This window comes from Otolemur garnettii, unplaced genomic scaffold, assembly GCF_000181295.1.
Source record: "Otolemur garnettii isolate 467f Iridium unplaced genomic scaffold, OtoGar3 scaffold00284, whole genome shotgun sequence".
Lineage (NCBI taxonomy): Eukaryota > Metazoa > Chordata > Mammalia > Primates > Galagidae > Otolemur > Otolemur garnettii.
This window is the reverse complement of record NW_003852679.1, coordinates 476,008-500,255: the sequence shown is the minus strand read 5'-3', so window position 1 is coordinate 500,255 and position 24,248 is coordinate 476,008. Positions and strand designations below refer to the sequence as shown.

The 24,248-nt window shown below is 35.6% G+C and overlaps 1 protein-coding gene across 1 annotated transcript in view; it reads left to right on the top strand.

Moving 5' to 3' along the window:
• Nucleotides 1–24,248, top strand: part of LOC100955207 (disintegrin and metalloproteinase domain-containing protein 32-like) — a 196,496-nt gene that overhangs the window by 22,072 nt on the left and 150,176 nt on the right. The window contains exons 3-4 of the mRNA XM_012813618.1: nt 4,369–4,430; nt 7,962–8,037. Coding sequence (XP_012669072.1) covers nt 4,369–4,430; nt 7,962–8,037 — 138 coding nt within the window. The remainder of the gene's footprint in view (nt 1–4,368; nt 4,431–7,961; nt 8,038–24,248) is intronic.

The following is a 24,248-nucleotide window of genomic DNA, read 5'->3' as shown; positions in this document are numbered from 1 at the left end:
GGAGTGTTAAAATCTCCGACTATGATAGAGCTGGGAGAGATCAAGTTGCTCATGCCTGTTAGAGTATCTCTTATAAATTGAGGTGTATTCTGGTTGGGTGCATAGATACTGATAATTGAAATCTCATCATCTTGGGTACTACCCTTGACAAATATAAAATGGCCATCCTTATCTTTGCTTATTTTTGTTGGTTTAAACCCTAACATATCTGTAAATAAGATCGCAACACCTGCTTTTTTCTGGTTTCCATTTGCCTGGAATATAGATGACCATCCCTTCACCCTGAGTCTGTATTTATCTTTTAAAGTAATATGTATTTCTTGGACACAACAGATATCTGGTCTGAGTTTCTGTATCCAATCAGCCAATCTGTGCCTGTTTAAATGGCAATTTAGGCACTTCACATTGATTGAAATTAGTGAAAGACCTGGTGAGATATTGGTCTTCAAGTTGCTCGAAAGTCCAGTAGACATTTTTAATCCTTTCACCACTGTGGAAGTTGGAATTTGATCAAAAGTTTCTGAGTGAGTTTACTTTTGTAGTGAGGGATTGCAATGGTCATTATGGAGTATAGGTTTGAGAATTTCCTGCAGAGGTGGTTTAGTTATGGCAAATTTCTTCAACATGTGGATGTCATTAAAGTGTTTAATTTCTCCATCATAGATGAAACTCAGTTTACCTGGATATTCAATCCTGGGTTGGAAGTTGTTTTGTTTTAGGAGATTAAAAGTTGCTGACCATCCTCTTGTAGCCTGAAACATTTCAGCAGGAAGATCTGCAGTCATTCTAATACTCTTTCCTTTGTAGGTTATGGTTTTCTTGCATCTAATTGCTTTCACAATTTTTTCTTTCATATACATTTAGTGAGGTTAGTTATGATGTGCCTGGGGGATGTCTTGTTTGGGTTGAATCATGTTGAGGTTCTGAAACTATATGCTATCTGAATTTCAGAATCTCTTGGCATGTCTAGAAAATTCTCTTTCAAAATTTCATGAAGAAGAGCCTCTGTGTTTTGTGAGGCAGCTTCATCACTTTCAGGGATTCCTATAAGGCGAATATTAGTTCTCTTCGAATTTTCCCAGAACTCTCTGAGAGAAAGATCTGTTCTTGCTTTCCATTTCTTTTCGTCCTTCTGCTCTTGGGCTTGATCAAAAGCTTTGTCTTCAATGTCAGAGATCCTTTCTTCAGTCTGTTCCACTCCGTTATGAAGAGATTCCACTGTGTTTTTCAAATCTTTGAGGGCTACAAACTCTTGCCTCAAAGTTTTGATATTTTTGATCATTTTATCTTTGAAATTGCTGAATTCTTGAGTCATCTTTTGAATAATTTCTTGGGACATCTTTTGAATAATTTCTTGGGACATCTTTTGAATAATTTCTTGAAGTTCTAGCTCTTTCCTTTCTTCCATTCTATTAATCTTATTTAGTATCCACATTCTGAACTCAATTTCTGTCATCTAAGCTATCTCTTTATGGGTTGGATCTTCAGATGCCTCTGCCAAGTCCTTCCTTGGGGCGGTTGATCTACTCTGGTTATTCCTACTACCAGAGTTTTTTCACTGACTCTGCCCCATACTGGATTTACTCTGTTTGGCTAGATGAGCAGGTAAGAGGAAGTTGGGTTGGGGGTTCCGGGAGTAGTATTTTACTAGCCTTTTTGGGCAGAGGCTGGGACTGGTGTCTATCTTTTCCCCTACAGCTTTGTCAAGGATGCGTATAATGCTATGGTCTGAGAGCCTGGGGGCCTGCAAGGCTTTCTTTATTATTTCTTATTCTTTTGGGGTTTTTTCCTGACTGGGTTTTTCAAAAGACATGTCTTCAAGTTCAGTAAGTATTTTTTTTTTCACTTTATCTAGTCTATTATTGAATCTCTTTGTTGTCTTTTTGGTATGCTTTATTGAATTATTTAGTTCCAGGATTTCTTTGGTTCTTGTTTATGGTATCTATCTCTTGGATGAATTTTTTTATTCAGATCATGAATTGTTTTTCTGATTTCTCCATTTTGTTGATCTGTGTTCTTTTGTATAACCCGGAGTTTCCTTAAGATGGATGTTTTGAATTCATTTTTATGATTTTAATAAATTTTCCTTTGAGATCTATTATTGGAGAATTATTATGTTCTTTTGAAGTCATAATATTTCTTGCTTTTCATGCTTCTTGTGTCTTTATGAACAAGATATTTATGCATCTGGCATAACAGTTACTTCTAACTTTATGGATTGGCTTTCACAGGGATAGATTTTTTCTTTTCTTTTTTTCCTTTTATTAAGTCATATATACATAGATCATGAATACATTTTTGCCTGTGTGGGATTCTATGTGTTGATTATTTGTACAAATTGGAGTGCTTACATCCAACTAATTAACATAGCTTTCACCTCATTTACTTAATCACTGTGTTAAGACACTTCTGTTATATACTTAATTGATTTGATTTGTACCCTTGCAATATGCTCCATAGTTGTGGTCCCACCATTTACCCTCCCTCCATCAAACCACTCTTTCCCCCCCTCCATTTTCCTCCCCATCTCGCCTTCATCCTGGGCTATAGTAGTGATTCATTTTTCATATGAAAGTGTGAGAGACTATAAACTGGTTTCATAATACTACTGAGTACATTGGATTTTTTTTTCCATTCCTGAAATACTTTACTAAGAAGAATAGACTTTTTCCTATAGGTATATCTCTAGTATGGTTTATAGGGTTCTTTGGCTTTGATTTGGGTGGATATAGTAACATAGTATCTATATGATTTTTTCAGCTATAATCAATATCAGAGTTACCAGTGGATTAGGCTGTCCTTGTTACTAGAGGCTGTAACAAGTCTTTGCTGGGGATGGGGACACCAGGTGGGCAAGTTCATAATGGTGACAGTGGCCAGTTGCCTGAAGAGGATAAATGACACAAGCAGTGGCAGTAGCAGTGGTGGGCCAGCCATCAGACCCCTGGGTGGTGTATGTAAACACCAGTGGTGGTGGCAATGAGCTGGTTTGACTGGTCCCCAGACCCTTGGGTGGGTGCATATGAGTGGTTAATGGTAGCAGGCTGGGTGGTGTAGTCTCTGGGCCCCCAGGAGGACTCTAGTGTTGCATGTGTGTTCCGTTGTTGTTGAAATAAATTTAATTTACAGAACAATTGCAAAGACACAGAAAGTTTCTATATACTCTTTAGTTAGTTTTCCCTAGTGTTAAGTCTAATATAGAAATATTGATACTTTTCTAAATATAAGAAATTAACATGGTGCTTCACTAGTAGGTAAACTTATTTATTTGGATTTTACCAGTTTTTCCTATAATGTCCTTTTTCTGCTCAATGATCCAATCTAGGAAACTATGTTGCATGACTTCTCAGGGCCCTTTGCTCTGCTTCGCATTCTGGTATTTTTTTTTTTTTAACGACATTGACAGTTTTGAATAGTATTGGTCGGGTACTACATATATTGTAGAATATACATCAGTTTGTCTTGGTCTGATATTTTCTCATGATTAGTGAGTTTTAGGAAAGATTATCATAGAGTAAAGTACTCTTCTCATCACATTATATTGAGGGTAGTATATCAACTTGACTTATCGCTAATGATGCTAATCTTATGGTTTCATTTTTTGACCTGGAAACTACCTACTTTGTGATTCCTCAATTTGTGTAGTATCCTGGTTGTTTCTTATTTCCAGAGTTTCTTGAATGTTTATCTTTTTCTTTTTTGTGTGTGTGTTCTAATATTTGTTTCCTTTTTATTTTTATATGCTTTTACTATTTTTTTTCTCAATGATGTTCTAAACCTTGCTTTTCACATGCTCCCTTTTGTTGGATAAAATCTAATTATAGAGATTTACTGACCTACAGATTTTCCAACCAGTTGACATCCATTGTATAATTTGAAAATACAGTGATAGAATCAAAGATTGCACAATAATCTTCTGCTTAAAAAATACAGGTGACAGGTAATACATTGCAGGAGGAATTTTAAGTGAATGATTAAATAATTTTTATGTCTGATAGAATAAGGTTCACTGATGTAGAATACCTCTTTCTCCCAATGATGCCACCTAAGTAGTCTTTTTTGCATAGCACATAGTCTATTCTTTAATGAGAATTTATAACTTAGTTACATGTAGATTTCTAATACTATTTTTGTGGAAATAGTAACATTGGATTATAAAGTTAATAAGTATCTTTTTTGATATTATATTGCAGATTTTAAATCACATGTAGTCTGAGATATTTAATTAGATAATTTTTGAAAAGATATTTTAAGCATTGTTTAGAAGGATTATTTGATATATATATATACACACACATATATATATAATTATTGTTTAGTTTCTTATATTAACTTTGTCTTAACTCTCAGTTCTTCTGAATTCTCTAGGAACAGATATCTTATAGTATTCCAATAGATGAATGGCCATATACTATACACCTCAAGCAAAGGTAATTGCTTTAGTTTTTAGTTTTGAATTTTATCATATTTATATGTTTACTTATAATAAAAATGGGCTATGAAAAAATAAATGAAGTTAACATTTAAGCTTTTAGTCTTCTCAGGAGAACATATACTCCCCTGTGACTTAATTTAAACTTTGATTCTAATGTCTTAAGTAGTCTTTTGTAAATGGGAGTTTGGAACAGAAAAAATTGGGACTCATCTCCTGAACACTGATCTATATGATATAAGATATAAGTTGACTTTTATATTTCATGTCATTTGCATAGTCATTGTGTCAAAACATTTCAAAATGTATATGAAAACACTACACTGTACCCCATGTTTGCATTAATGTATACAGCTATCATTTAATAAAAAAAATTAAAAAACATAATAATACAAGCTATGAAAATTTTAAAGTATATATAATTATGCTGAAAATTTTTTATCAACTTTTATATCTGTGACAATTATAAAACATTAACTAGGTGGAAAATAAGAATACTAAGCTATAAACTTTTTTGTGGCTGCTTTGATGCCAACATAATCAGCACATTGAAAAATATTATACAGTTTACATTTAATAAAATTGAATTGAATTTGAAAAAAAAAGATATAAGTTGACTTACACTTGGGATTCATCTCCTGAACACTGATCTATATGATATAAGATGTAAGTTAACAGGACCAGTAGGACCTATACTCTCAGGACAGGATATTGTTCAGAGAAATTTGATAAAAATTAACTTGTTAATCCTAATGACTTCTTGATATCAAAAGGAAAAACTCTTTATTGCTAGCTTGTATCTTATAGTCACCAACAAATTGACAGTTGCATAACATCTGAATAAACAAAAATAGTGAAAAAAAGTAAATCTGTAACTGATCATATGATTTAGGGTTTTACCAGAGAGGTGGGACTACAGAAAGGGACAGGGAATAGGGATTTAATATAGAAATTAGATCTTATACTGCTGGAGAACTGGTGAATAGCATACTATGTTTACTTTGTGACAGAGAAGAGAACAGCCTCCGTTAAATTTGGGCATAAAACTACGGTATTTGTGAGAGGTAGATTATGAGAACTGAAGGTAGCAAGTGTTAGCATGGAAACTTGTACTGCAGGAGTAAAAAAAAAAAAAAAAATTGACTCAAAGATTAGGATAGGTTTGATGCAAAAAGTTTATTTATTTATTTTTTTATGAGAGAGTACAAGGCATGACATGAAAGAAAGAAGGAAGAAGCCCAAGATTTAGGGTTTTAGACTTTTTATTGGGGTTATAAAGGTTAAAAAAGTAGTTATTGCTGCAAAATAATAATAGGAGATGACTGTTTGTTTTCCTTTGCTAGGCTAGCTTTATTAGACTTCTTAGAATGTGCTTCCAGCAAATATAGAGGAATGTAACACTCCTCTGTCTGCTCAGTACTCTTCAAGTGCTATAAAATAAACTGTTATGGACCACAAGTTAAATCAGAGGTAGTTAAGAAAACAGAGGGGCAGTTGTTGCTGTGATTTTTTCTTCCTTTTTTTCTTTCTGTTTATTACTAATGCCATTCCTTCAGAAAATATACATACCTTTGTCAAAGAACATTGATCAGAGAAATAAGAGGATGTTTAGATGAACATTTTTTAAGAAATTAAAAAAAAACAGGATTCTTTTGACTGAGGGGAAGTTTTGTAAAGTGATAGAAAAAGATAAATGAAAGGGGTAAACATGGACTCGCATAGAAAATGTTGACTTTTCCTTTAGAGAGAAGAGTATAATACACAATAACCCAAAGAACTTCAAAGAGTATTAGAGGGAAAGTTAGAGAGCTCTTAGTGAATTTGAATATCTTATTAGGAATATAAACCTTGTTAAGAAGAGTAGAGACTGGAGTTTGAGAGATGGATAAGGAATATGTATATTGTTTTGAAAAATTATCTGCATAATTATTGTGACAGCATAATGGCCATTAGGATGTTATTGAAAATAGCTTATATGAGGAATAATACGAAGGAGAACTATGATTTTTTAGAGGTAAGGAAATTTTGTGTCTGAGAAATACTGAGGAGGCATTTCTCAGAAACAAAATGACTTAGTAATAGATAGAACAGAATGATCACAGAGATTTGATAAGTAGAAGGAGATTAAGGACATATTCAATCAAAAGAAATATGGGCTCATTGTGAAAGAAGCTGGTTCTAAAATGCTTGTCAGACACCCAAAGGAAATGTCTATGAGGCAGTTAATTTACTGTAGAACATGGATGAGAAGTGTGAGTTTCAACACTGTTTCATTATAAAAACTCTCAACAAACTAGGTAAAGAATTAACCTACCTCAAACCAGTGAGTACCACACATGCCGCAGTCACAACTAACATCATACTCAATGATGAAAAGTTGAAAGCTTTTCATCTAATACCAGGGACAAGATAAAGATGCTCACTCTCCATTTCTATTCAACATAATACTGGAATTCCTAGCCAGAGTGTGAATGTACAGAAATAAATAAGATAAATCTGTAGAGGTCGGGTGAATGTTAAAGGTGAGAAGGAAAAACAACATAGTATTCAATATCAAAGACCATTAAGTTATGAAGGAAGGATCCCAACAAAGGGATTTGATAAAAGTAGAAGAAAATACATGAAGGAAACCACAAGAAGTAGTATCAATTACACTGAAGAAGAGATATTTTAGAGACGGGGAATGTGGTCAACAGTATGAAGTTCTTCAGAGTAGTTTTAGGTGGCTTCAAATGGCCTTTTTGATTTATCAGCTAGGAGGTCATTAGTAACCTTTGTGAGATCAATGTTAATGGACGCTTTCAACAGAAGGTCGTCTGGGTGGTTCATTGGGTTGAAAAGTGAACACAAAGTGAGGAAGCATAATTAAAATAACATAATAAGTAAAGGGAATGATACCAAATTTGAATTCAGACTCAAAAGTTTCAGTATATATGCTCAGGGGAATATGACTTTTACATAATAATCTTCCCCTTCATTATAATATATGTACATGATGGGAAAATTTAGAAAGAATGAAAGACAAATTTCATATTACATCCAGTTTATTTCTTTTAAATTTTAATAAGCTTTGCCTGCCCTCTTATAGTCCCTTCCTATTTTTCTTTACTTAACAAATGGAATCAATGTAACCTGGTATTGGTAACCCAATATTAAAAAATTAAGAGTCCATTAAGTTAGGATAATATTTTGAGTAAATTTGTATTAATTTGCTTAAAAATTAAATATATGTTGAATGTAAGTACTGCCTTTATGTCAGAGATTGACAACATTTTCATTAAACATCCAAATAGAAAATACATTAGGCTTTGAGGACCATATGATTTTTGCAAAAACCATTCAACCACTCTTTTCCTATAGTATGAAAACAGCCATGATAATATGTAAGTCAGTGGGTAGGGCTGCATTCCAATAAAACTTTATTTACAAAAGAAAAGGTGAATCAGATTTTGGCTGAGGGTGTTAGTTTACTGAACTTTGCGTTATATTTCAAGGATAATTTTTTAAATTTCCTCTTTTTTGAATTCAGATATTTTGTAGCGGATAATTTTATGATTTATTTGTATAAGCAGGGATCTGTGAATTCTCATTCTTCAAATATTCAGGTAAGATTTAAGTTTTATATTTTGTGGATTTTTTTAAAAAAAAACTTTTTACATTAAATACATGTTTTCTTAATACAGAAGGCTTTCAGGATTCACAGGGAATATATTTAAAGTGTTTATTGGTTAATGATTTGGCTTTCTTGAAGTCTTGGTAAACTAAAGACCAATTACATTGACCTATCATCATGTTTGACACTGGCTAGAACTCAGGCACTATTTGTTCACTTATTTATTTATATTTTGCTGAATGAATGAATATGTATAAATAATAAGAAAAGTTATACAAATATTGGACACAAATTATATGTAGACAAAAAAATATGTATTTTCTTCCTTCCTCCATTCCATCCATCAATAACTCCTATTAACACTTCCCTTCAAACTATATATCCAGAAGCCACTCTCTTCCTCTGCCTCCATCCACTGATACCTCCCATTTATGAGGAAAATAGATATCTACTTTGGATTGTTGCCATAGCTTCCTGAGTAATCTCCTTGCTCTCACACCTTGTCCACCTCAGACAGTTCTCAACATGGAAATCAGTTTGATTCTATTAAAACCTAGTTAAATTATGTTGTATCTCTGCTCAGAACCTGCCGTGGAATGGCCTCCTGTCACCAGAAAGTGGAAACCAGAGTGTTTTCTTCCAGGCTTCACATGCTCTGGACCCCTTTTACAACTCTGATGGTTTCCTGTTATTCCCACATCACTCACTTTGTTCCAGCTACACTGGTCTCCTTGCTGTTCTTCCAACATACCAGCTATGTTATCCTTCCAAATCATTGTACTTTCTATTTCCTAGGATCCAAATGCTTCTTTCCCAGAAGACTCACATGTATGTCTTCCTTATTTTTGTCAGGTCTTTATTCAAAATCACTCTCACTCTAATACCTCTGTATATTTTATTTAATCATTTTGTTTTTTCCTGTGGTAGTTTTCAGTATGTAATGTACCTATACTGTATCTAGTTACTTTATTTTCTGTTTCCCCAGTGCAATATAATCTTCCTGAGGGCTTTTATTCTATTTTATTCACTGTGACACCATTTCATAGAAAAATGCCTAGCACTCAGGATACACTGAAGATTTTTTAAATTAAATCATAACTGTGTACATTAATGAAGTCATGGGGTACAATGTGCTGCATTTATATACAATTTGAAATATTTTCATCAAACTAGTTAACATAGTCTTCATGGCATTTTCTTTGTTATTGTGTTAAGACATTTATATTCTACATTTAGAAAGATTTACATGTACCCTTGTAAGATGAGCCATAGGCGTGATTCCACCAATCGCCCTCCCTTCACGCATCCTCCCCCTCCCCTCTCCTCCTTCTCCCTTTTCCCCATATTCTTGGGCTATAATTAGGTTATAGCTTTCCTATGAAAGCTATAAATTAGTTTTGTAGTAGGGCTGAGTACTTTGGACACTTTTTCTTCCATTCTTGAGATACTTCGCTAAGAATAATATTTTCCAGCTCCGTCCATGTAAACATGAAGGAGGTAAAGTCTCCATCTTTCTTAATCTATGTATAGTATTCTATGGTGTACATATTATTAATCTATTCGTCGGGTTGATGGGCACTTGGGCTTTTCCCATGACCTAGCAATTATGAGTTGGGCTGCAATAAACATTCTGGTACAAATATCTTTGTTGTAGTGTGATTTTTGGTCTTCTGTATATACACCTAGTAGAGGAGTTATAGGATCAAATGGCAGGTCTATTTTTAGTTCTCTAAGTGTTCTCCAAATGTCTTTCCAAAAGAAACATATTAGTTTGCCATCCCACCAACAGTGTAGAAGTGTTCCCTTTCTCCACAACCATGCTGGGCTCTGTGATTTTGTGATATGGGCTAATCTTACTGGTGTTAGATGGTATCTCAAAGTGGTTTTGATTTGCATTTCTTTGATGATTAAGGATGATGAGCATTTTTCATATATCTGTAGGCCATGCACTTCTCTTCTTCAGAGAAGTTTCTCTTCATGTCACATTATGTTGTTTCACTTAAATTATACAGGACTATGATTTCCCTTTACCTCTTCCTTCCTTTAGTTCCATTATAAAGTAGTATGCTAATAAAAAGTCTTATATTTATTTGTACCAAAATTTAGAACACCACTGAATCTTGGACATGAAATAATCTCCCTTTATTTCTGTGACATTTGCTACTCTTTATCTCTGGCTTGATTGCACTGTGGTTGGAGGGCAAACTGCAGTTTCAGTCCACTGAAATATGTTGAGTCCTGAATTATGGCCCCAAGTATAGATTCATTTTTGTAAATATTCCATGTGTCCTCAAAAAGTGTATTCCAGTTATTTTAAGTATAATGTTATACATGTATTATTTAAATCATTTACTCACTATGTTGAAACCTTCTGTAGATTTTTTTATATATACATATGTTTATTAGGTTTCCATTTTTTGCCTTCACAAAATTAAAAAGGCTTAAAATTTAATAATAATAACAATGTTTAGGATAAGGACTAGAAAAAAAAACCTCATAAAGAATGAATGAAGATAAATACATTCAGAAAAGAAATCAGATGATGCTGCATTGAAATATTAAGCAATAATGATAATAATAATGCAAAGAAAGTAGCATTCACATTGTCAAATAAGATGTGTCTATTATAGAATGCTTTGACTCTGAGTTTCAGTATGGAGTCATCAGTTAACTTCTTCTTATTATTTTTTTCCAAAAAATAAACAACTAATACTTATAAATAAAAGTAAAATATAATTTCAAAAATCAGATAATGCCAAATCTTATTTACAATAGAAAAAGAAGAAATATTTCAAAATCATTCTACTTAATCTGAATACACCTGATATTAAAATTGGAAAAAAATATTATTGTAAAGGAGAAATTATAAACATATTTCACTTATAAATGAAAATACAGTATCCTAAACAACATATTACCAGGTTGAATTAAAAATTAATGTTTAAGTAATATACTTTGGTCAAAATTAAATCCAATTTATGTGAGAATTAGTCACTATTTTCTTTTCTGTTCTTTTTTTCCCTTCTTTCCTTTCCTTCAACCCTCTCTTCTTCTCTGTCTGATCTCCCCTTCCCCCATGCCCCACCGTGTCATTAATTATCATTAATTGTCCTCATATCAAAGTTGAATACATAAGATTCATATTTCTCCATTCCTCTGATGCTTCACTAAGAATAATGTGCTCCACTTCCATTCAGGTTAGTACAAGTGCTGCAAAATCTCCATTTTTAATGGCTAAATAATATTCCATGGTATACATATACCACAGCTTACCAATCCATTCCTGGGTTGAAGGACATTTAGGCTGTTTCCATATTTTAGTGATTATAAATTGGGCTGTGATAAACAGACTAGTATAAGTGTCTTTATAATAAAAGTTTTTTTTTTTTTTCTCCTTCTGGATAGATGGCCAGTAATGGGATTGCAGGATCAAATGGGAAGCCGAGGTTGAGTTTTTTTGAGGTTTCTCTATATTTCCTTCCAAAAATGTTGTATTATTTGCAGTCCCACCAGCAGTGTAAAAGTGTTGCTTTCTCTCCTCATCTGCACCAGCATCTGCAGTTTTGAGATTTTGTGACACAGGCCATTCTTGCTGGGGTTTGATGATATTTCGGGGTGGTTTAATTTGCATTTATCTAATAATTAGGGATGGTGGGCATTTTTTTATGTGTTTGCAAGCCATTTGTCTGTCATCTTTAGAGAATATTCTGTTCATTTCTCTTCCCCGTTGATGTATCAGATTGTTGTTTTTTTCTTGTGGATTAATTGAAGTTCTGTATAGATCTTGGGTTTTTAAGCTTTTGTCTGATTCAAAATAAGCAAATATACTTTCCCAATGAATAGTTTGTCTATTTGCTTTGGTTGTTGTCTCCTTGGTTGTACAGAAGCTTTTCAATTTAATTAAAACCCATTTGTTTATTATTGCTGTTGTTGCTATTGCCATGGCAGTCTTCTTCATAAAGTCTTTCCTCAGGCCAATATCTTCCAGTGTCTTTTTCTATTCTTCCTTTGAGCATTTTTATCATTTCATGCCTTAAATTTAAGTCCTTCATTCATCTTTAATTAATTTTTGTAAGTGGAGAAAGGTGTGGGTCCAGTTTCAGTCTGTTACGTGTAGATCTCAATTTCTCCCAGCACCATTTGTTGAATAGGGAGTCTTGGGTGGCACCTGTGGCTCAAAAGGGTAGGGCGCCAACCCATATGCTGGAGGTGGTGGGTTCAAACTCAGCCCTGGCCAAAAAAAAATATATATATAGATATAGATATAGATATAGATATAGATATAGATATATAGATATAGATATATAGATATATATATGGAGTCTTTCCCCCAGTGGATGCTCTTATTTGGTTTATTAAAGTTTAGGTGGCTGTAATTTGTTGGTTTCATTTCCTGGTTTTCTATTCCATTCCAAATGTCTATATCTTGATTTTTGTGCCAGTACCATGCTGTCTTCACCACTATGGCCTTGTAATACAGCTTAAAATCTGGTATGGTGATACCCCCAGCTTTGTTTTTATGACTAAGAACTGCCTTAGCTATATGTTGTTTTTTTGTTTTTTTTTTTTTCCTTTCTGGTTCCATACAAAACACAGAATCATTTTTTTCTTGAAAGTAGGATGTTTGTATTTTATAGTGATGGCATTGAATTGGTAAATAGTTCTGGAAAGTATAGATATTTTCACAATGTTGAGTCTTCCCAGCATGAGCATGGCATATTCTTCCATTTGTTAATGTCCTCTGCTACTTACTTTTTTAGGGTTTCATAATTTTCTTTATAGAGGTCCTTTACCTCTTTTGTTAGGTATATTCCTAAGTATTTCATTTTCTTTGGGGCTCTGGTGAAAGGAGTTGAGTCCTTAATTAACCTCTCATCTTGGCTGCTGGCTTATACAAAGGCAACTGACTTGTGGACATTGATTTTATACCCTGAGACATTACTATTCCTGCTCTTGGAGCTAACTGGTCTATGATGCAGAGACAAGCAATGTGGATAAGATGATTAATCTGAAAACGGAAGCTGAGGCTCACTCTGGCACTCAGTGACTAACTATCTTTATTGATTCTCTTATATATTCTAAAACATCTGATAAAAGTTTAAAATATCAAAAAGTTAATACAGCAAAGTAATATCACAGAAACTACCATGGTTGAGTCTTTTCCTGGTTTTGGTATGAGGAAAACCTGATACCAGGTTTGTTTGTTTCATAGAAGGTATTAGGGAAGATTCCTTCCTCCTCAATTTTTTGGAATAATTTCTGCAGTATAGGAATAAGCTCTTCTTTGAACACTTGATAGAATTCTGGTGTGAAGCCATCTGGACCAGGTCATTTTTTTGTTGGGAGATTTTTTATTGTTTCTTTGATCTCAGTGCTTGAAATTGGTCTGTTCAGGAGATCTATTTCATCTGGGCTAAGTCTAGGGAGAGGGTGTGATTCCAAATATTGATCCATTTCCTTCACATTGTCAAATTCCTGGGCATAAAGTTTCTGGTAGTATTCAGAGATAATCTCTTGTATCTCTGTGGCATTTCTGATTGAGGTTACTGGAAATTTTACTTTTTTATTTATAGTTATTATGGCCAAAGTTTGATCTATTTTATTTATTTATTTTTCAAAAAAACAACTCTTTGTTTCATTCATTTTCTCAATGATTCTTTTGTTTTCAATTTCATTAATCTCTGATTTAATTTTGGATATTTCTTTTCTTCTGCTGGGTTTAGGCTTAGATTGTTCTTCCAATTCTATCAGATGGCTTGTGATTTTGTTGATATGCTCTAATTCTGTTTTTCGAATGTAGGCTTCTAAAGTGATAAATTTTCCTCTCAAGACTGCTTTTGCTATATCCCATAGGTTTTAGTAACTTGTATCTTCACTGTTGTTATACTCAAGGAAGTTAATGATTTCCTTTTTATTTCCTCCTGCCCCCATCTGTCATTCAGCATAAGGTTGTTTAACTTCCATGCCTTTGTTTGAGGTTGAACATTTTTGCTAGAGTTGAGTTCCACTTTTAGTGCCTTGTAGTCTGAGAAGATGCAAGGCAAAATTTCAATTCTTTGTTTCTCTTGAGGTTTGTTTTGTGTCCTAGGATATGATTAATTTTGGAAAATGATCCATGGGATGATGAGAAGAATGTATATTCTTTATCTTTGGGATGTCTATCAAACACAGTTGTTCTAGGGTCTCATTTAAATCTCTAATTGTAGTGACTTGCACAGCTAAGAAGGAGACATGGACCCCATTAATTAATTCAATGTAATTAATCAATAGAAATTTATTATACCTTCACAGAAGTCTTTGCCCTTAAGAAGCAAATGACCATGAATGGCAGATCAAATGTGTTTTTATACCCCATTCTCTGCATCACAGAAAGCAAGCAAACAAACAGAGGCTGAATCATTGTGGTTAGCTTTGGGGGAGGGAGTTACATAGTTCAAGGTGGGAGGACACATAAAGTTTCAAAGAACTTGGGACTTTCCTTATCTTTTAGCCTCTTTTCAGAATTTTCCCTCTCCCTACCCACTCCATTATCTTCAAGCCTCTTCTCAGAGTTCTCCTCCCCACCCTTGAGGGGGCTGGGACTAGTGGACTCACAAAAAGTTTCCTTTTCAGGGTAGGGGGCTGGGTTATCTTATTCACCACTGGTTTTAAAGGGGAATCAAATCCTTGATTCATCTGAGTTATTTGGGATAAGTTGGTATTGGGTACTTAATTCTATGAAGTTTATAGACTTGAGTTTCTGTTGTATGAATGCTACAAAGTTGTTACAGATGGTATGGGGGTTGTTAGTTATGGGGATAAATTGAATTTACACACACGAGTTTTTACTTTTCCCTGTGTGATCTCACCTCCCTTTTTTCAAAGTTCAGTTCAAAGTTCAATTGAGACAAATCCCTGGAAGAGTTTTTTCAGGCTTCAGCTGTGCATTGACCAGTTAGCTCCCAGTGTGTGGCAGGGGCAGGGTGTGTTGGATGTCTTAAAAATTATCTTTACTTTCCAAGAGGCTGTGAAGTTCTATTCACCCAGCTGTGATGAATCCAAGTGAGAATTCTTCTTCTTCTCGCTGTTGTGAGTGTGGTCAGGATGATGGTGTAAAGTTCTTTCTACCTTGGTTTGAAAGGAAATGGGTTCTGGACCTACACTTGTTCCCTTTGATTCTCTAGAGAGAAAGAATGTACTGACACACAAAAAACTAAACAGAACATGGTTAATTACCCAAGTGGAGATCTTTTTGCTACTCTTTCTAGGGTTTTTATAGTTTTTTTTTTTTCAGTTCTTTTTGGAGCCCCTGCTAAATTGCAGAGGATTGATGGAGGTCTTTTTGAACAACACAGTGGCAAAGGCCTGTATCTAATTAAGCTTTGCTTCCTGGCAGAGTTTATGGATTCTTGTTCTTATGGTCCTGTTCATGTACTTTACTATGTTCAAGCTCTAAGGCTTATAAGTTACATATAGTTTCTAGGTGATATCTAAAACTTTAGCTATTATTTGCATTATTTCTATGAAGGCTAGCCCATTATTAAATCTAAACCAGAGTAGTAACTTAAACCATGGGATGATTTCTCTGGGAAACACATAGACACAGCAGATAATATTTAATACTGCATGAATTTTTCAGTGTAGTCAATAGGTGACTTTTGTTGAGTCTTAAGGCTTCATTGTAAACATAATTATTGTATATAATTCCCATTTAATGGATCAGTTTAGTAAAACAGTTATGTCTTATTTTATCAGTTGATAGTACAGCAAGGTTGAGATTTAATACAGGTGGGCTATAGCCTCTTTTTTGAACTATTTTTCTCTCTCTGATTTCTCTTTTCATCAAAGACAAATCACAGCAGAGCTAACTCAGTTGCTGAAATAAACTGTACATTCAGTATACTGGGTTTGATTATTTGTATAAAGTACAATAAGAATAATTAAGTATTAGCCATTTAGGCTCTCCTTTAAGATTGGCTTTTCTGGAATCTTTTATAAGGAATTTTAGGCTTGACTTCCTTAAAAGCCTTTTATGAGCCCAGGTTTCATCTGTGCTATCTGTGCCATTAGATACCTTTATGCACTGTGTCAATTCACTTCTCTTGAGGTTCCCAAGCACATTTTTATTCCCAGACCTGTCATAATGTGACCTTCATTACTTACCACAGATCAGGAAACATTATTGATGGGCATCTGGCCAGTGTTTTTAAAAGGCTTTTTTTTTTTTTTTTTTTTGGTCTTATAAAGTCATCCTTAATTCCTTAATGCATTCTGGACACTTCTGAAGATGTTATTCTAGCCAAAGCCTTAGTAAAATAACCAGTGCCTTCATTATGTTCCATAGAACAAAGCAGATTCTTATTGAACTTATGCAAATAATTATATTGTCAGAAATTAAGAATACTTACGAATGGCCTTTAAATTCTGGAGAAATTAAGGATAGAGAAAAAGACATGTTTTACACTTTATTTATAAGTATATACATTGTTTCAAATGTTAAAAATAACTGAAAATAGTTTTCTTAAATTCAAGAAAACAGAACATAGAAAGAATCAACAATATTTCAAACAAAAAGTCATAACAAACTAGCCCAGTTCCATGTAACTGATTTCTGTTCTGTTTGAAGCTAGGTTAGCAATACTCACAGACATGTTATCTTTTTGATGAAAGTTCTAAAAACCTGTTTTTAGTCTGAAAGTACTCAATTTTCAAAGATATTAGGAGTTTGAATTTGAGAGAATCTGTTGGCCTGTCTTAATATTTCTTTTCTTTTTTTAGGACAAACTTTGACTCAGTCAGTTGTAAAAAACACCTTATTTTATTTTTTCTTTCAGATGGATTTAAATTATTACCAACAATATATGTTGGGACAGACCAATGTTTTATATGGTAGGACAGACCAATGTTTTATATGGTAGAACAGACCAATGCTTTACACTATTGTAATATACATATAATCATAATTTACATGAAATTAATTACCATTTCATATTTGACAATGTTTCATATACAGTTTTAATAAACCAAATAAGTTTAATTTGTTTTTCTCAGGTTCAGAACTTGACAGCCTTAGTGCATGTGGTTTGCGTTGCAACCACTGTGCTACAAGCACTGAGCTCCAAATTTAGAGTTTTGATTTTGGAAGGTTTGTCAGATATCAAAGATTTAAAACATTCATTTAAACAAGATTACAAGCCAAAAGATTTTAAAGGAAATACATAGTTAACTGGATTACATGTAAACTTCTTCACAAGATCTCTTTTATGAGCTTCATTCAACCTGCACAATTTACAAACATTCTAAATCTTTTTTAACTTTTGTCCTGCCTTTCATTTTCTTAAATAACCATTTTGTTTCAGGACAAATTTATTACTCAAGATTCTTTCCTTACACAATGTCATTTTTCTTTCTGTCTAATTTCCCTCATTTCCAAAAACTCACTTTTCATAAAACAGGATCACAGTTAACTATTCACTTGCTAAACTGATAATTGGAATGATTAAAAGGCAAGAATCTTAATCTTTGACAAAGACTGTTTTTCCAACAATTTAAATAACCAAATTATTATATTTTACAAATGAGAGACACTTTGTGAAATATAACATTGATATAGGATTTTCCCATTTAGGGCTAGATAGGGAATTATTATTTTTCAGGATCAGGTAAGCTCAGAAATTAGATTTCAATCTTTTGGCACAAACACATTGCAGACCATACCCTTTGAGTCCTAGTAAGGTTATGAATAAAGCAGTTCCAAACATTTGGATGGATTCACTTTGAGTAGGGAGTATACACTATTTTTTTCCCAAATAAAAACTGTAAAGACTTGATAATATTGCTCAAGGTGCAGGGATGTATTCATTTAGTTGTTAGAACACCCATTCAGTTTGTAAAGATTTTTTTTTATCTACTAAATCTTAGCTAAAATATTTCTCAGGGATGATTATTTATCCTTAGACAAAGGACATATGCAGGAAACCTCTGACATGGGCCTCCTCCCCCATTTCAGAGGCTGTTCACTTTGGGGACCTGTTGCTGATATGGACACAGTCCCACAAAGTACAGGATTTACACTTTCTCTCTCAGAATTTCAAGAGCCATTCAGAGTTTACTGGATGTGAAACTGCAATACTTTTCAAGGCACGGCCACTCTACCAATAGCTCTTGTATTTTCCACTCCCTCTGCATGTCCCTCAGTTTAACAAAATCTCATTTTATTATTTACCTGTGGCCCATGGGCTCAATTTTCAAATTTCTGAGACCAAAGATTTACTGAGGAAATTCCAGTAATAAAACTACAATACCTGGAACTTTTACCCTTTACTTCAGAGGTGGAGTTACAATAGTAGGTTTATTGTCAGAGATTGCTTTTTTCTTACAAGTTTATTCCCATATTGGCGAGGGTGGGCTGTTATCACAGAGGACCACCATGGGATCTCCTCATCACTCTGCTGAAGCCCTCATCTCCGTGAATGAGCACAGGAGGGCACTTAAAGAATGGCATCAGTCAGGGTTATGTGGAGCACTCCCATCAGGGGACCAGAGTGTTGCAGGAAAACAGTGAATTAAATCAGATAGACACTTATACCAACAATATAGAGGAAGGAACCCTTAATTCTTGTCAAGAACTCAGGTATCTCAAGGCATAAAATGCTGAGTTCTAGGGAACTCTTTTTTTTTTTAATTCTTTCTTTCATACCTTTTTTTTCTCTTTAATATCTTCCATATCAGCTATATAATTATAGCTACCAATGTGAGAAACCAGGGTGGTGTTGTTATTTACAGTTTTTTAAGGTTAATTTAGCTCAGTGTAGTTTGTTCTTTAGAGGAGTTCCTCACAGCTGTCTGTTGCTTTCTCAAGATTACTAAGCAGTATATTATTATTCCTTTCAATTAGTTTCCAAGCATTTACATACACACATTCTAACTCATTTCTTAATCTGAGCAGCTTCAATTTTTTACTCAAATTGCCATTTAAGACAGAATCAGTGGGAAATAGAGACCTCCTTAGACTAGGAAAAGGAGAGGACCTCATGTTGTGGGTTAATAGCTCTGATAGAAGAATCCTTCCCAGGTGACAGAAAAAGGAAAGGTCTAAAGTTCGGTGACATGGGGCATCAAAGAGCTAGGGAGATGTAGAATTAGAACTAGCTGGGAAAAATAGTCCAGGTGGGGAAAGAAGTATGAAAAAGGTCACCACAAAGGGATAAAAACAAGTCAGGGCCACATGTTCTCCAGTGGACCAGTCCAGAAGGGCAGTGCTACCAAGCCCAATACCAATAATAAGGATGAAGAGACCAATGATTACCAGGCCAAAGGTGTACCAGGCAGTGAGGGGTCTAGGACACATAAGAGTAAGTAGGTAAATAAAGCAATTTCAGAAGGAGCAAGGCCTTGAAGGGTCCCTTGAAGGGAAAGATCTGAAATGCACTCACAAATGTCTCCAGAACTGTTTGTTTCAGGCCAAGACCAATCCTCTAATAAACACTGAAAAAATGACATAAAACAAGACAGACATGGGCCCAACATAAAGAATGTCTAATAGTCCACACTTGCTCTCATAACTCTTGTACTCTCAGAATAAGAACCAGAAGGTGCTTTTACACACTTTTAACAGGTTTGTGAGTTATCTAACAACTCGGAGGTTGATTGGACCCCAGCTTTTATTGCAATGGTGTTTATGGTGATGAGAGAGGATACTGGAGAGGAGTGAGGTCTGGGAGAACAGGTCTTCTCAGGGAGACCACGAGGATGCACCTGCAGGGCCTTCTCTATGGTGACTCAGCTCTTGGGAATTTATAGGCTTAACTCCCTGGAACTTGGAAATTTCCAAGTTCTGTGAAATCCTGTAGTTCTGTAAGGGCTGGAGTAGCATCTCCTGCTTGATTCAAACTGGCCAATGGGAAGGATTCCTGTGGGGTGGAACTTTTTGACTGTCAATAAAAAGGGAAAGACCAAGCCAGTTGGGGAATGCGGCTATTTGGAAATCTTCTATGCCATAAGCTCCTGGCCCATGAACAAAGCCCTTCCTCTTATAACTATGGTGTTTGGGTGCTCTTTCTCTCCGTTGGGCCTCGTCTTCCTGCAACATTTTTGGTTCCCTGACCGGGAAGCGAGATCATGCCTTGGAGAGAACATGCACCTGGGAGTTGCCGCCAATCCTCTGGACACCCATTTGGGGGCCCCCATTGGCCTGGGCGACATGAACCACTGAGCATGCCAGGGAGGCAGTTTGGCCTACCTGTGTGGACACCTCGACTGTGCTCAGAAGGGACCCCGGTGGCGGATCTTCAAGGAATCAAACACCAGGAGGAACTGGCATGCAGGAACAGGTACCTACACAGGGATATGTCCAAAGCAAGGTAGGAACCATTTGGGGCCCACTACAATTTTAGTGGAAGAGGAGCTTGATTACCTCCTGGGGCATTAGATCGCCAGCAGGTAAACAGGGAGATGTCTAAAGCAAGGTAGGATCCATTTGGGGCCCACTACAATTTTAGTGGAAGAGCAGCCTGATCACCTCCTGGGGCATTAGATCACCGGCAGGTAAATAGGGAGATGTCTGAAGCAAGGTAGGATCCATTTGGGGCCCACTACAATTTTAGTGGAAGAGGAGCCTAATCACCTCCTGGGCGTTAGATTGCCCACAGATCTGTTGAGAGGTGTGTGAAACCAGATATACTAGATTGCCAGTCGATCTGTGAAAGGTGTGTGAGAGTGTGTGGATGTGGTGTGACTGAAAGAACTCCAAGGGTGGAGTTGGAGCTCTCCTCACAGGGCCTTGGGGAGTGTTGCTTTGTCACCTATGGCTAAGTGGCAGCTCGAGTGGGAAATCGAGGTTGCCCAGGTTAAGAAATGCATTGGAATTGTGTGCATGTGAGTGCTTGGAGAATGACTAAGATGGGTAACAATAGGTGGGGTTTGGCCACCCCCCCCATTCACAGGGTGAAACGAATGTGTGAGTGTGCCCTTCTTCCCTGCTCCAACTTTGCCCCCTGGCTATTCTGAGGGAAACTGGAAGTTCCAGGTTTTGTACTCTCTGTCTTTGGTCACGTGACCATGGGATCTTGGGGGGAAAATGGAAAGACATTATAAAGGGTTTTGTAGTTTTGTTACTGGAATTTCTTCAGTAAGTTGTTGGTCTCAGGAATTTGAGAATTGAGACTGCGGGCCACAGATCAGTGATGAAATGGCATTTTGTTGAACTGAAGGACATGCAGATGGAGTGGAGAGTGCCAGAACTAGGCACAGGAGCCATGCCTTGGAAAGTGTTGTGATCCAGGCAGTCCAGTGAGCTCCATATGGCCCTTGAAAATCTGGAGGAGAGAGTGTAAATCTCATGGGGAACAGTGCTGTATACATATCAGTAACAGGTCTCCTGGGTGGATAGCCTCTGAAAGGGGAGAGGAGGCCCAGGTCAGAGATTTCTTGCATGAGTCCCTTGTCTAGGGATAAATAGATGGCCCTGAGAAATATCTTGGCCAGGACTTGGTAGATGAAAAAAAAAAAAAAAAAAAAAACCTTTACAAACTGAATGGATGTCCTAGCAAATGGATGAATGCAGCCCCTCACCTTGGGCAAGGTTATCAGGTCTTTGCAGCAGTTTTTGTGTGGGGAGAGGATTAGGGTGTGTGCTCCTTAGTCTGGGTGGAACCAGCCAAAAGATTTCAGGCTGCTTATTCGTGACCTTGCTGGGGCTTAGAGTTTGAACCTGGAGATGAGAGTCTGATATCTGAGCTCCCCTGAACCTGAAAAATGACGGTTCCCTGTCAAGCTCTGAATAGAAAACTCCTATATCAATGTTATAGCTCATAAAATGTCTCTCATTTGTAAAATGTAATCATTTGGTTATTTAAGTTGTTAGAGAAACTGAGTCTTTGTCAAAGGATAAGATTCTTTCTTTTTAAACCTTCTAATTGTCAGTTTGGCCGAGTGAATGCGTGACATCATAGTGAACTGAGATTCTGTTTTGTGGAGAATTTTAAGAGTAAGAAAAATTAGAAAGAAGAATGGCATGATGTAAAGAAAGAATTTGTGTGATAAATTTTGTCCTGAAACAAAATGGTTGTGCAAAAAAGTGAAAGGCAAGGCAAAAGTTAAAGAAGGTTTAGAATGTTTGTAGATTGTCTGTGCAGGTTAAGTGAAGCTCATAAAAGATAATTTGTGAAAGAATTTACATGTGATCCAGTTGACTATGTATTTCCTTTAAAATCTTACAGCATGTAATCTTATTTGAACCAATGTTTTAGGCTTTTTGATATTTGACAAACTTTCCAAAATCAAAAGTCTAAATTTGGGCTTGGCGCCCATAGTGCAGTGGTTGCAGTGCCAGCCACATGCACCGAGGTTAGCAGGTTTGAATTCGATCCAAAAAAAAAAAAAAACAATGAACTCTAAATTTGGTCTTTTTGAAATATTAAGACCACTGAAAGGCATAAAAAAAACAAATTGAACTCATTCAATTTATTAAAAATGTATAGGAAATGTTAAATATGAAATGGTGATTAATTTTATGTAGGTTATGGTTATATATATATATATGTGTGTGTGTGTGTGTTCCAATATTGTAAAATATTGGTCTGTTCTAACATATATTGTCAGTAATAATTTTAATTCATCTAAAAAAGAAAAAGAAATATTAAGAGAGGCTGACGAATTCTCTCGAATTCAAATTCCTGATGCCTTTGGAAATTGAGTACCTTCAGGCTAAAAGCAGATTTTTAGAACTTTTATTGAAAAGTTAACATGTCTATGAGTGTTGCTAACCTAACTTTAAACAGAACAAAAATCAGTTATGTGGAACTAAGCTAGTTTGTTATGGCTTTTTGTTTGAAATATTGTTGGTTCTTTCTGTGTTCTGTTTTCCAGAAGTCAAGAAAATAATTCTCTGTCTTTTGAGCTATTTGTAGCTTTTCAAGCAATGTATGTACTTATGAGTAGAGTTTGAAACATGTATTTTTCTCTCTCCTTGATTTCTCTGGAATTTGAAAGTCATTAGTAAGTATTATTAGTTTCTGACAATATAGTTATTTGCATAAGTTCAAAAAGAATCTGTTTTGTTCTATAGGACATGATGAAGGCACTGGTTATTTTACCAAGGCTTTGACTGGAATAGCATTTCCAGAGGTGTCCAGACTGCGTTAAGGAATTAAGGTTGACTTTATAAGGCCAATAAAGAAAGCCCTTTGGAAAACTAGCCAGATACCCATCAGTAACCTTTCCTGATCTGTGGTAAGTAATGAAGGTTGCTTGCTGACGGGTCTGGAAATTGAAAGGTGCTTGGAGACCTCAAAAGAAGAATAATTTACCCAATGCATACAGGTATCTTATGGCACAGATGAAACCTGGGCTCATGAAAGGCTCTTGAGAAAGTCCGGCCTGAAAATTCCTTATAAAAGATTCCAGCAAAGCCAAAGAGTCTAGATGGCTAATAATTATTCTTACTGCACTTTATGCAAATAATCAGTATACTGAAAGTACAGTTTATTTTGGCAATGGAGTTAGTTCTACTATAATTTGTCTTTAGTTAAGAGAGAAATTAGAGGGAGAGAAAAAAAAAAAAGAAAAAAAGGCTGTGGCCCACCTGTATTAGATCCCAGCCTTATCCGTACTGCCAATTCATAAAATGAGTCATTGAACTGTTAAATGACTGGCCAAAGAGTGTGGTGTGAGTGTGAGTCTCAGAAAGGAGACCTTGGGTAGAAATAGGGAACAAGCAAGGGAAGTCTGCCCCACTGACTACCATGTTAAAGCACTTTAAGAAGGGGTTTGTGCATGACTATGACACCAGGAAAGCTAAGAAGTCTTTGTGAGCAGGAATACCCCCCCACCCCTGCTTTGGGATTGGATGGCCATCAGAGGGAAGTTTAGAAAAATCCCTAGTGTCTGAGGTTTGGCGCAGAGTTACTGGAAAGGGGATTCACTCTGAGCAATTTCCATACATAGATACCTGCCTATAGCTAGTAGTGAACCAAACACGTTGGTTGAGAGGGCAGGTCACAACAGTGCTAGTAACACAGGGACAGGAAGGGAAAGTGCTTTCCACCTGATCTAGAGTAGTGGTGCTGAAGATATTGGCAGATCTGGTACTGAGAAATATTGCTGCAGAGACTGAGAAAGGGACACAGAACACTACCAATTTGGCTCGAGTAAATGAGGTTCTCCAAGGAAAGACTGAGAGTCCAGGCCAGTTCTATGAGAGGTTATGTGAAGCGTTTCAGATGT